General features: G+C 38.9%; 1 protein-coding gene across 1 annotated transcript in view; it reads left to right on the forward strand.

Annotated features, from left to right (window-relative positions):
- Positions 1-2480: 2480 nt before the first annotated feature.
- The window catches only part of LOC139135425 (plexin-2-like), a 126518-nt gene continuing 115046 nt past the window's right edge, over positions 2481-13952 (forward strand). Inside the window, exons 1-5 of the mRNA XM_070702805.1 lie at positions 2481-2543; positions 5568-6732; positions 7725-7904; positions 8481-8633; positions 9123-9235. Of these exons, the coding sequence (XP_070558906.1) occupies positions 6502-6732; positions 7725-7904; positions 8481-8633; positions 9123-9235 (677 nt within the window). The 5' untranslated portion in view covers positions 2481-2543; positions 5568-6501. The remainder of the gene's footprint in view (positions 2544-5567; positions 6733-7724; positions 7905-8480; positions 8634-9122; positions 9236-13952) is intronic.

Raw genomic sequence — 13952 nt, forward strand, 5'->3', positions numbered from 1 at the left:
GCACATGTTTCATGAACTCATCAAAATCTCGTAATCTACTGTCGCTTGGTGTGGTTTATTGCTTGAATATGTTACACACGCTTTCCTTTTAAAACTGAATACAGTTTTACTGCAGTTATTTTATGCCATTTTATTTTTTTATGCCAATAGATGCATGCGTAGTTCCTTTCACTATGACCTCCTCATTAGGGATCAAGTTTATACTGTGTAGGAAAATTTTTCAGTTGTTTCAGCTTTTAAACCAATCAGATAGTTTTGTTTTGCCATCAAAATGATTCTAGGATAGTATTTTTATCTTAAAGAAGGTGATATATTGGCTTCAGGCTACATCATTACTAAAACAAGATCTTGAGGAATGCATAGTTGCATGCAAAAGCTTGAAAGGTTAGCATGAATGATTGTGTACTGCATTGTTCGCAAGCCATTGAGTAGAATCTAGACAGCATAGCCCCCTCTCCTGTCTATGAGTAGAATTCGCTTGCGATAAATCGTACTGAACCGTCCGAGTTTTCACATGGCTGTCACTTTGACAGCAATGCACCGTGACCTAGCTTGGCGTAGGATGAGTAATTCCAAACATCTTACAATCGAAATACTCTGATCAATTAGAGAGCTGTACTTTTAATTGTTCTGAGACAATGCCATTGCAGCATCTTATCGGACGATAAAAATCACCACAAGTATACTGTCTTGATCAAGTCAATATCATGACATGGCGTATGCAGTGTCCTACTCACCATCGCAACGTTCAGGCGATGGGGAAGTGCGCAGTTGTCACCTGACCTTTTCATCGTAATTCACTACATCGGTCACATCGGTTAAATCCTGCAGCTTAAAGGCGCGTCTCTACGTTTCTTTATATTCTTGGCTAGCAAAATAAAGGTACACAGGTGAAATGGTTTTAGTGATGACAGTTAATGAATTATGAGCGTCTATGCCTACAATCAAGGCTTAAAGTAACATTTTAGTGAAGGGAATTTTTGCCCCCAAGCCACATATTTACAGGTCAAAATGAATATTATGGACACTTAAGTATAATCTCCGAACCTCAGGTATGGAAATTTGCAATTAATACAATCACACCGTAAAATGGTGTTACCAATAAGGGAACCAGGGTCGTGGGGGTTCTGCGAACAAAAATGCTCATGTACAAAGCTTTGACGCTGTTCTGTGGCAAATCATAGTAAGGTTTAATGCAACGTGGTTTGATATATTGTGGCATGTACGATTAAATTTGACATGACTTTTACCCCTGATGATCAAGGGTTACGTTTTTATGATTTCAGTGACCCCGGTCTAAGTTCACGACGATAAGCTCACTTGAAAAGAATCGCATTGGTCAGGTAATTTATTAGGCTGTGATTCATCTATTCTTTAAAGCGTGGCGTCTTCCGCTTTCGTAAACTGTTTAAAGTGAGAGCTGAAGGGATTAAAGAGGGTGATGTAGGGTCATGTAATGAATGTTATTTTGTTCTCTTTAACTTATAATGACTTTCAATCGAAACCAAGGTTGAAGTAAATAATATTATCGTCAAAATTTAACACAAGTTTAAAATAGAGGTAGCATAGGTTTGTACTGGATGGAAAATACTAGTCTACCTATTTTATTTTTGTAAATAGAGCATAGATTCTGGTAAGGTCAACCACTGATTCAGAAGAGACTGAAGAGAGGTTAGGTCATTAACCTCAAATGGGCTAGCTAAGGTCAACTCTCAATCCCCATAGGTTGGCATAAAGTTCCACATCTGAAAGTTTTACGTTTTGGTTTGAAGCACGTTGTTTGGCCTAGCTTGAAGACACCATCTATTTTCTATCGCTAGGTTTGATGTTTACACTCTTGTACATGTATATCAAAGCCCAACTATACATGCACGTACATTCCTCCGACGCGAGTTCTCTCTCTGAACAGAGGACAATATAGTTAGTGTGTGCTTTTGAGTTTTTGCGGCAAAATTCTTTACAAAAAAGGAAGTAGGTCTTAGAGGGTCGCCTCCTGAATCCCAAAACAACGTTTTCATTCAGCCTCTTACAACGTATCAAAGGTTTATTTATGTTTGTTTCAGTTTCAAAAATAATTATTCTCTTTATTACTTTGACTTTATTTATTTTTAAGCAAAAGCGATGAACGACAAATCGGTCAGGTACCCAGGCAGCCTTTCATGTTTATCACTAGTAACCTAGGGATTCATTAAGAGTAAAAGCTTTTATAGTTTTCCAGGAAAATCTTGGTTCATATGCAAATTTTATGCCTAGTAATCTTCATTAGTGTCTAATTCAGTCGACGAGCAAAACTTCGGAAGTTCATTGATTTTGCACGACAGGATGTTCTTTGAAATGAGCATGTAAGACCATTCAATACTTCACTGCAAATAAGGAAGTGAGTTTTATGAGATGAACGATTGCCCGGTCGAACTTATATGTCATGGCTCATGCGCAATCAAGGTTTCAAACCTGGCCGTTTCGTTTGTATAATGCATCGAGCCAACTGTTGAAGCTTGGTGGACGATTCTTTTGCTTCGAATATCATCGCAAAGATTGATCTCGTAAGTATAACATACATTTGCTTGTAGGCTCAATTTGAAAACGTGCTTACGAGTGACAATGTTTTCGATAGAGCAAAATTGTGTTAAATGCTTCATCAAAAAACGGTTGCGCATTGGTGTATGTGTACACGTTTGATTGAATTTGGAGAAACATTCTATATCAAAACTTGTTAAAGTAGATAGGTGTAAATCAAATCCAAACTAGACGTACATTACTCGGATAGGCATGCTCGAGTAAGCACACTAAGGTAGGGACAATATAAATTGTTTTGGATTTTTGTGGAAAACTCTTTGCCTAAAAGGAAGTGGAGCCAAGAGGATCAACTCTCTATCGCTGGTGCTGTTTTTGTCAACCTCTTATCGCATATTCACGCCGTTTTCGGTGCTACGAGATGTTCTACTTTTTATTGAAACCAAAAAACCACGAAGTTATCTAGTAGGATTGGTCGACTTGCAAACATTCGGAAGTTCATCTCTCCTGTACCCCAAAATGCTCTTTGAATTGAATTGAGCATGCAGGGTCATCAAACGACAAAGATAGTAATAGTTTAGCATTTCACATGTTTACCATAAAAAAGAAAGCGAGCTTTATGAGATGGACATCTGATCGCTCAGCCGACTTTTTGGGGTCATTGCGCATGTGCATTCTAGCCTGGCCTGTTCTGGGGTAAATGGCTTTTAGCGATCTGTAGAGAACCTCAGAGGACTATCTTTCTGTGCGAAATGTCATCGTGATGATTACTCTCGGCATTTTAAAATATATTTGCTTGAGCATTTGGTTTGTTGAAAAGTCCTACGCTTGGTGCTTTCGAAAAAGGAAATGTGTACATTACTCAACAGTCAAAGAAGCATGCCAATGAAAAGTAAAATGCCTTTACCAAGCTATGCAGTGATGTAATTTCAAATGGTTTTGTTGTTAGCTAACCTGAATTTCCCTAATGTATGCGTGAGTGTGTTCGGGGTTAAGGATTTCGGTCGGGAATAAACAAGGTTCAACTGACAAACTTAAAGATGGGCTATCGTTCGTCTTTTGATTCCGCATTTCCAAAAGGTTCCAAGTACTATATTCGCACAGATCCGAAATGAAAGACTTATGTGGCAGTGCGCCATATTAGAATACGTCTGGGAACAGCTATCTCTTTGGGAGTACACCCCCTTGTCATAGCAAATCGGCCCCAGACAAAGTACTATCGGTGTATTGTGTGACATACTATTTTTGATAGGTTTGCATAGCCTCTTCGAATCAGAGACACCTCTTGTGTAAGTTCAATAACTGACAGCCTGTGCTCATCATATCAAAAAGACTGTCAAAAGAGACTGCACTCTATGTATGTAGCTAAATGATATAGACAATATTGTAAATATTAATAATTGCTGATACTTCCATAACAATGAACAACGAATGAAGTCTAAAGTAACACATAATTATGTAAATGTATTGCGTGCAACTCTGAGGAAGATGTGCAATCAAACAAACATAATAGAAAGGTCTTGAGTTTTCGCAGTTTGGCATCTCAATAATATATTAAAATCTTTTTTCAAGTGCTCATCGGTAGTTATGATTTTACAAAAAAATGTGCCCTTTCTGGTAAGATTACGGAGCTGGATGTTGCAATATTACAAATTACTCATAAAAACAAGTGCGTATAACTTAAAAATGCGTATAACTTAAAAAGAAAAGCAGATGAGGTTACATTTGCGGATTAAATCGACATTACTTCACCATCCAATTATCCTTAATAAGTTCCAATCTTGTTCGTAATGAGTGAATACTACAAAAAAGAATAGATTCCAGCGGAAAAGCAGTAACTCTTCTGTTATTTTCTTGGTATTTTTGTACAGAACTTTTGTTTTTGACTCCCTCGTGAGTTGAAATAGCAAGTAATTATTTTACTAATACATCCCTTGCGTGCACACATATCGTTGATATTGTTGAAAAAAAAATTACAGCAATTGTGAATTCTCTTTCATTTAAGACGAGGCTCTTACCATGACTCTTTTGTGCTTTCTGGCCCTGTCGTTTAGACTTGAGTTGGGATTTGGTTTTAAAATAGTTATAATAGCAATACAGTACGCAATTCAAGCAAAATTGCAACTTACTGTGTCGTAATACTAATGTAAGGCAGTCTTCCAAGTCTATTAGTGCAAGTTGCGAGGTATAATTACTTTCAAATATGCAGATTACATTAATGAGCATTGTTTCGGTATTAAAATTCTATGCTAATGCCCTTAATCAATGTGGAATATTCATGTACCTCGGATCTTGCATTGTATATTCCTAGTGTGGGAAATACGGCTAGTTTTCAATCGGAGTCGAACTCAAACATACGGCATCAGTCGCCTAGCGGAGAGGCAACAGACAGAACCGCTCGGCCAAATCCGCACTCTCAAAAAAGAGTGGTTCAATAACCGGCTAAGTTGTTACATTTTTCTGACTGCGACAGCTCCACACGCTGTAGAGTTCGTGAAGCACTCACGCTCCTACGCTCACTATCACACATCGCACACACAAACGTTATCGAAGCAAAGCAATGAATACATTTTATTACCCGTGATGCATTGGAAAATCCAATTTATTCTAAGAGAAATGCTGTTTTTAAATTATTTGTCTGCCTTGCCAGCCAGGAAAAAAAAAACAACAAATTTTATTTACAGCACCTTACGTCATATGTGCGCACTGATACTTCTAACCGGTATGGCGACAAAAGTGCTCGCACCATTTGTACTAGACTAAAGAATGCTCACAGTTAAATCTTTGAAAATATCAGATATTTAAACTGTCGCACATCAGACTAAATCATTCGATGATGATGTTGTTGATGATGATGATGATGATGATGATGATGATGATGTTGTTGTTGTTGTTGTTGTTGATGATGATGATGATGATGATGATGATGATGATGATGATGATGATGATGATGATGATTATGGTGATGATGGTCATTGTCGTTGTCATCATCATATTAACAATCATTATTTTTATACTGATTATTTATAAACAACTATTTTTTTCCTCAACAGGTCTGTACAATATATTTGTCGTTGAATACCATTTTTAAAGAAATGAAATAAATAGTTTTCGAACATCTGTTTCATTGACTAAGTAGCAGAACAGTAACCTGAAGAACTACAACTGAAGACTACCTGTGGAGGCCAAAATGCTTTTCGTGTTTAGTCAGTTTATGTTTATTGTTGGCCTGTTCGTGGTACCGGCACAGCTACTAGCGTCTGTTAAAAATGCTCACGTTAATGGCGATTTGGTCTACGTGGTGGTAAATCGTGAAAACGGGGACATTTACATGGCTACGACTATCGATGAAGTGTATGTGATTCATCGACTGGACGGTGATGACCTGCGCATAATTAGTTCAACAGAAATAATCCGAGCTTATGTGATATTTATGATCATTGATTACAGAATGAGATCTTTGATTGTGTGCCATGATAGTTCTTCGTGTTTTCCTTATGAACTGGACACGCTAAGACTGATCGAAAACTTAGCAGCCAACGGCGTGGTTTACTTCGAGGAGATCGTATGTACACCGACTGAGAGTAACACCCTCGCGTTCTTTGCCGGTGTCGACAACGACGTTCTCTTTATAGCTACTATGCCAAACTTCCTCGGCGAAAACGAAGTACCGAGAATCGCCAGCAGAAAAAGTACCCTAGATGAGAACTTCCTGCAATTTCTCTCGAGTTCTGAATCCGGTGACAAACAGTCGGCCTTGTTTCTATCGTCGTTTGCTCGCTCTTATCCAGGAATTTACCCCATAGATTTATATGTTTACGGATTTGGCCACAATGGGTTTAGTTACTTCGTTGGCTCTTTCCAGTTAGCTGATTTTAACAATTTTAGGACAGAAGCTCGCATCGCTCGCGTGTGTCAGTCGGACAAATCATATTCCTCTTACATGGAAGTTCCTCTGCAGTGTAATCAGACATTAGGGGAGATACAATGATGTACCATCAAGCTGTCACATGGGCCCAACTAACAACAGCTACTCCGAGTTTGGAGATGTACGTGGGTCAAGATGTCCTGTATTTCATCATGTCAAGAGATGTACTTTGCGTCACATCTATGAATGACATTGAGATGACGTTTCTCCTAAACCTTGAGATGTGTCTGAATGGCGTTGACATGAAATCGGCCGCCCCTGACTTGCACGATGTTACGTGCCCACGAAACGTAAGTTGAAATGCAAACATGAATTCAGTCAGTGTCTTAACCTTTCTACTCATGTACAATATATTTTCTCGGCGCACTATTCAACTGAATGTGTGAACCCTTCAGGATATTGATTTTAAGTATTGTTGATGAAGCTTGTTGCGAAAATTCACTCAATCGCAGAGAGACTGTAGTCACCGTGGCAGAGACCAGTGATTTTGAACCAGGTGCACTGGTATCGTAGAGTTTGAGTTCGAATCCGAAAGTAAAAATATCGAATTCTATATAGAATTCAGTATTTGTGAGACATTTTTTGCGGATTTCGTCACTTTTCTATTGCTTTTGACGTATTGATGCGTGTCACACGTACCACGATCAAGACGTGACCGGCTTACAAAAATTGTAAAACCATACATTCATTTTGGAACTGTAAATTTATATTGCCGTTAAAGGCTGAAAGAAAGAAACATGGTTTGGCTGTAAACTACAACTTACTATAAGCGATTGGTCTCAATGTAGATAAATATGCATTTATCATGATGCTAGAACACAAACCAAATTCATATTTTAACCGATGAAAATCTACAACTGTATTTGTAATAACACTCAAGTCATACAACTATTGATTGTAACTGAAAACCCGCATTCATTGATTGCAATCACGTGACGAGCTGTAGAAGTCCCAACATACATGTATGTGTATTGATGGATCAATACTGTCAGTGCCAGAGAAAATAAATTATTTATGTTATTTTAAGATTATTTCTTTGTTTCAGATTGCTCTGCATTAATATCTTTAAAAGTCGCGGTAATTTTTGCAATGTACAATATTCATAGCCTTTGGTTAGTTGTTGTTAATGCAGTTTTATTTCCTTGGTAGGACTCCTTGTTGGTTTTTTAAAAAAAATCATAGCTTGCATAGTATTATTTAGATAGACAAATTTACTTAAACTTATTGACACTTGGAAATATTTATTTATTATGTTCATTTTCGTCATTTTCATTTATTGTAGTCAGAAGTGAATGCCCAGGAAGCTGAATGTAATGTACCGGATAATGTACCGAAGATATCGGGAACGGTACCCATAATTGGTCGATCCATCATGGACGTCGTTGACACAAGGATGGGTTATGTTGTTAACTATGGCAGTCTCTCGGTGTTTATCTACATCTCTGGAGAAAAAATATACACGGTTGGTTTTCATGGTTTCTATATCTCGTGGTGTCGTACATAATTTTCGTTGTGTGTAATGTGATTTATCTGGTCTAATTCATTTCTAATTCATTCATTAACGTAATTAGACTTCTACATCCCATCGTCACCAGTAACAATACACATATGTTAACAAATGTTGCATCGCTAAGTCAGAAAAGTACCGTTGTCACAACATTCACATTGGAATAAAGAAAACAATCGTATTAAAATTCTTACTTGCCCATTCAGAGAGAGAGAGAGAGAGAGAGAGAGAGAGAGAGAGAGAGAGAGAGAGAGAGAGAGAGAGAGAGAGAGAGAGAGAGAGAGAGAGAGAGAGAGAGAGAGAGACAGACAGACAGACAGACAGACAGACAGACAGACAGACAGACAGACAGACGAAGGATTCCGATATTCTTACATAGGTTGACAGACTAAGTGTAATATTCGTTGATAATATACGTGAATATGGATTATCGAATCACAGCGAACAAGTTCAGCTCTACTCCAGAAGAGTGCTGGGCTGGCTATCATCTGTTGTATGATTGACACGCATTATTTACTCCTTCTTCTACAGGACGTCATCACGCCTGCAGCTGGCATTTCTCAAGAATTTCATGAAGACGCACCTCAGAGGGGATGCGGGATACAAACAACGCTGTTCAGACATCATCCAGATAACTCCCACGTCTTCATCTTTGAGAATGTTTCAACGGACATAGGATTTGGGGTCTGAACGAATAAGTTGCTATAGTTATGCAATGTATAAATAGTAGCTACTTAAATTTTTATCACAGATAATATCAGTTAGAAGTCCTGATTCATGGGTGCAGATACACAATGAAATGTAAAACTTTACAAAAAACTGTACATATAACAACTGCCCATATATGTTTGCAATTGAATGCTTACATAGCTGCAAATAAATACATGGATAGATACAGAGACACATAGATAGATTACGTACATACATACATACATACATACATACATACATACATACATACATACATACATACATACATACATACATACATACATACATACATACATACATACATACAGACAGACAGACAGACAGACAGACAGACAGACAGACAGACAGACAGACAGACAGACAGACAGACAGACAGACAGACATACATACATACAAAAATACATACATAATACATACATACTATTATTAATTATTATGATCAATTATATATTTCACACACAGGGATATCCCGTAGCTTTGACAAAAGCATTGTTGGCAAATTGTACATTGTACAACGATGATTGCTCGAGCTGTGTCTCTGTCGCAGTTTGTGGCTGGTGTTCAGGGGAGATAAGGTGAGCTTGAATATCATTAAATGATTTGGCTCTATTATTTATAAAGGGCGGGGACGGAAGAATTGCCCTGAGCATTCGAAAATTTACTAGCACTCCGGCCTCATATGCAAATTTTCAACACTCCACTCCATTTCTGGCTCGATGTTTTTTTTATATGTGTGTCCTCCACCATAACCATGTACACAGAAACATTCCCGAACGGACGCAGAGTCGTTTTTACACAGGTGTTGCATTACTGGTCAGTTTCGTGTAGGTATGTATATATATATATATATATATATATATATATATATATATATATATATATATATATATATATATTATGTTGTCGCCTTTTGTGTATATGTACAGTTCCCACCCCTCAGTTGTAATGTTCTCGCCCTCCGTGTACGAGTGTGCACGAGTATTCATTCCATTCAGTGGTACCTCCAGTTTCGTTTGTATTCGTGTTGTTGTAAAGCTTGATGAAGGTACGCTAGTCGCACCGAAACGTCGCTATTTTATTGCTACTCGGGATTGGAAGCAAGACGGACTTTGAACTACCCAGTTCTATAAGTCATCAGATTGTATTTATTATTTTACACTTGCACCCTGATGAATCCATCAACAACAACGGTATGGATCTCCCGAACCATGGTGGTTGGTATCTTTGTGTGTCTCAGTTACATCTACTATTCGAACCTAATCTGTTTGAGACCCTGTGAATTCAGCTTGACTGGATCGGATGCTCGTTGTTCCACCATGAACTACACACGCGAATACTCTGTTGCAATCAAAGCTGCAAAGAAACTGACACGTTTTGTCGAACACCTGAGGTACTCCAAAATATGTCAACAGAAGGGTGTGATTACGAAAGCACTTAAACTCTCTGTTCCACCACCACCTGTTAATGACACATCACTTGACACTGATTGGCAGGCGATCCTAGATGAAACGTCACGCAACCTCAATGCATCACTGATATCTACATATGAAAGAAAAGTTATACCCCAACTGAGAAAAGAATACAACACTGCAATGGCCAATTTAAAGTCGTCATCATCACTTCATGTTAACACTCAGCGTCGCTCTATTTCCAACATGCGCCGTTCACTACAGAAGAAAATACAACAACGCCACAATGAAAAACTGTCTGAACATATAAATAACAAAAAGGAAGATAACAAACAAACATCGAAGTTACCATTACAGCCATTATTAGATATGTCAAAGAACCGCCGCAAAAATCGACACTTTCGCATTAAAAGGCGTTATGCGCGTGTGGCTAAACATCAACAATATGTACGTATGATCAAGTCGAGGTCAACACAAAACTATGTAATTAACCTCAGCGATCGTCCACTTTCTGTACACGAAGCCTCTCTACTTCAAATGTCATTATCCTTTTGCCCGCTCCCTCCTAGATATGATCACGCTCGAGAACTAATTGATGCAGATACATATATTCGCAGAATCAGATGGAAGGAACTCTTCTTTGATGGAGAAACGCAGCAGCCGTCTCTCCCTCCATCACTCTACATCCATTCAGATCGGAAACCACCCACCAACCGTAACGACGCCCTAGAATGCTATAATAGAAATATCCATCGCATTATTAGAAGCCATGAAGAACCTAGCATTAAAAACAACCTTACCGTTGAAAGACGTATAGCCCTAACATCGCTCAAAAAGGACACATCTATCGTTATTGGGAGAGCAGATAAGGGTGGTAATACTGTGATCTGGAACGCTAGCGACTATGAACAAGAGTGCATGAGGCAGTTGTCCGATACTAATGTATACGAAGAATTGCCAGATGACAAATCAACTGAAGTATATCAAGATTTGGTGAATTTAATTTCCACACTTAATTTACCAGATGAAGAGGCCACTGCCATCACACACTGGCCTAACCGCAAAGGTGCGTACTTTTACATCCTTGGAAAAATTCACAAAATCAAAGTTCCAGGTGATTTACCACCAGGGCGACCAATATGTAGTCAAACGGCATCACCTACCAGGGCGGCATCACTTTGGCTCGACTGGAAACTCGCACCGCTTTGTGAGAAATATTGTACAGAACTAGTGAAAGATACCACCAGCCTTCTACAGCATATCGATCAACTCAATACAAATGTTCCACTGCCTTACACACATCTCATGACATTAGATGTCGTCTCACTTTATCCAAATATTGATATCACAGAGGGTGTTGTCGCCTTGAAAGAAGCTTTCCGCTCCTGTAGTGAATTAGACGACAACATAATCACGCATATTCTACTGCTGGTCCGCTTCGTGCTCAACAACAATGTATTTCAGTTCAACTCTAAATACTATAGACAAGTCTCTGGTACCGCAATGGGAACCCCCTTTGCCGTTTCATATGCTAACATCTACATGAGCTGGTGGATGAAGAAATATTACTTCTATGTACCACATTGCCCTGATGTTACATACCGGTTTATCGATGATCTCAGCTCTCTATCCACAGCCACAGAAGAAAATCTCCGTACGTTCGTCAAAAATCTCAATAATTGCCATCCGAGAATCAAGTTCACAGCTGACATTAGTAAGCAGTCGGTACCATTCCTAGATGTACATATTCACTTAATAAACAATAAACTGGAAACTGACCTATATTGTAAACCCACAACATCTCACCGATATCTTCCACCAACCAGCTGTCATCCACCACACATATTCAAGTCCATTGTGTACTCAGGTGCTCTGCGTATACGACGCATCTGCAGTAAACCACAGTGGAGTAACAAACGACTGACAGAGTTTGCATGCCACCTTCGTAATTCCGGATATTCACGCAAGATAATCAACACACAAATAGCCCGCGCATCCGTTCGTTCCCGTATGGAAATCCTTCAGTACAAGGAGAAGAAAGTGTCTGACCGTGTACCTTGGGTGTCTACCTATGAGCCACGACAACCTAATCTACGTAAAATAAGCCAGGAAAATAAAATTATATTACAATCGTCTACCCGCATGAAACAGGTTATGCCTAATCCACCTATCATTGCACAACGCAGACCAGCTACGCTTGGAAACCTACTGCGTCAAAATAACATCAAACACTCAACGTCGGAAACAATTTCATGGGGCTGCAAACCATGCAATACTGCAAGATGTGCCTGTTGTCAGTTAATTGAAAGCACCAAACACTTCAAATCCACAACAACAGGAAGAGTTTTCACGATAAAACATGCAGTGAATTGCAAATCTCACAATGTAATCTACGCTCTTACTTGCAAAACTTGTGGTATTCAATACATTGGTAAAACCACACAACCATTTCATAAACGCCTCAATGGACATCGCTCAAATATTAAAACAAACAAATCAGACAGATCTCCCTACGTTGTTCCTCACTTTAGAATGCCTGGCCACACTTTGAAAGACAATGCTCTAATTGCCACAGTACTTTGTCACATATCAAACACTAATGTTCAAATGGCAAAAGCATTAGAGAGTCTCTGGATTTACAGAGTAGGAACAATCCATCCAAAGGGACTCAATGAATATGAACCCACAGCAATTATATAATATTTAAAGCCCAATCACTCCGCTCATGAATATAGCCTATTGTTAAGGATTGGGGGATGCGGGTATTGTGGAGGCTACATCCATGCGAAAGATTAAACCATCTTAAGGGCGGGTGGGTGGGCAGCACATCTTTATCTCTTGCTTGTACCTTTACTGTTCTGTCGTCGTATACGTTATTATACCATTCCTGCAGCAGCCTGGCCCTTATCTGTGCGAGGAATGACACATGTCTTGGTACTTCTTCTTTCTTTTATACTTCTCTCCATTTGATGAATATTCATGGAACTTAACACCTGGCGTAATTATATCGCTGTGTGATTGGGCTTTGAATAATATAATATTTAAAGCCCAATCACTCCGCTCATGAATATAGCCTATTGTTAAGGATTGGGGGATGCGGGTATTGTTCCGGCCGTCCATTTCACACATTAACCATATATATAATTATACATCCCCCTCACTACTTAACCCCATTCCTATAAACCCTTGCCTATAACTCTCCTCTTCCTCATCCAAACCCCCACTCATACATGCTACAACCATCAGTTATTCATTTAACCAGTTTTCCTATCAAAACAGGACATCAAGATAAACTATGCCAAATTGTTTTATCTTCTTTAATATTTATACAGCGGTTATTAATCGACACTTCACATATGCACATACTATGGCTCAAAGGCTATCGTTCATAACTTTGCAAGGTGTCTAGATTTTCATTCACAGCTTCAACAAACTAGTGTGCTGGGTCCTGACTGACATCATATTTGACAATTGTGTATAATAATTGACCATCTCTTCCGACCGCCAACCAAGGTGACGCACCAGGCTTTTGATATCCGTATCTGCCATGGCTAATGTTACAGCGCATGCGCTTCTACAACTGTTAGGAGTATCCATGTCTAATTCTTTGAGGTAGTTTTAGGCGCTGATAAGAAACTTGTGGTGCTAGAGGGCGTTGTTCAATGTCTCCCTTGAGGTTGTCGGTCGGAAGAGATGCCCTCTCCTCAGATCCATACCTAAATCATTTGCTAAACAAATATATTGTTCTACGGTGTTCACCGGACATAAAACAGGTCTTCACATCTTTTAATCGCAAATTAGATGAGCCTCCCCTCAGTGTCTTTTCCAAAAGTGTGATTAAACAAAAACCGGAGTTGGCTGGAAAACTATATCTCTTGTGTTT

The sequence above is a fragment of the Ptychodera flava genome, chromosome 6 (genome assembly GCF_041260155.1).
Source record: "Ptychodera flava strain L36383 chromosome 6, AS_Pfla_20210202, whole genome shotgun sequence".
NCBI classification, from domain to species: Eukaryota; Metazoa; Hemichordata; class Enteropneusta; family Ptychoderidae; genus Ptychodera; species Ptychodera flava.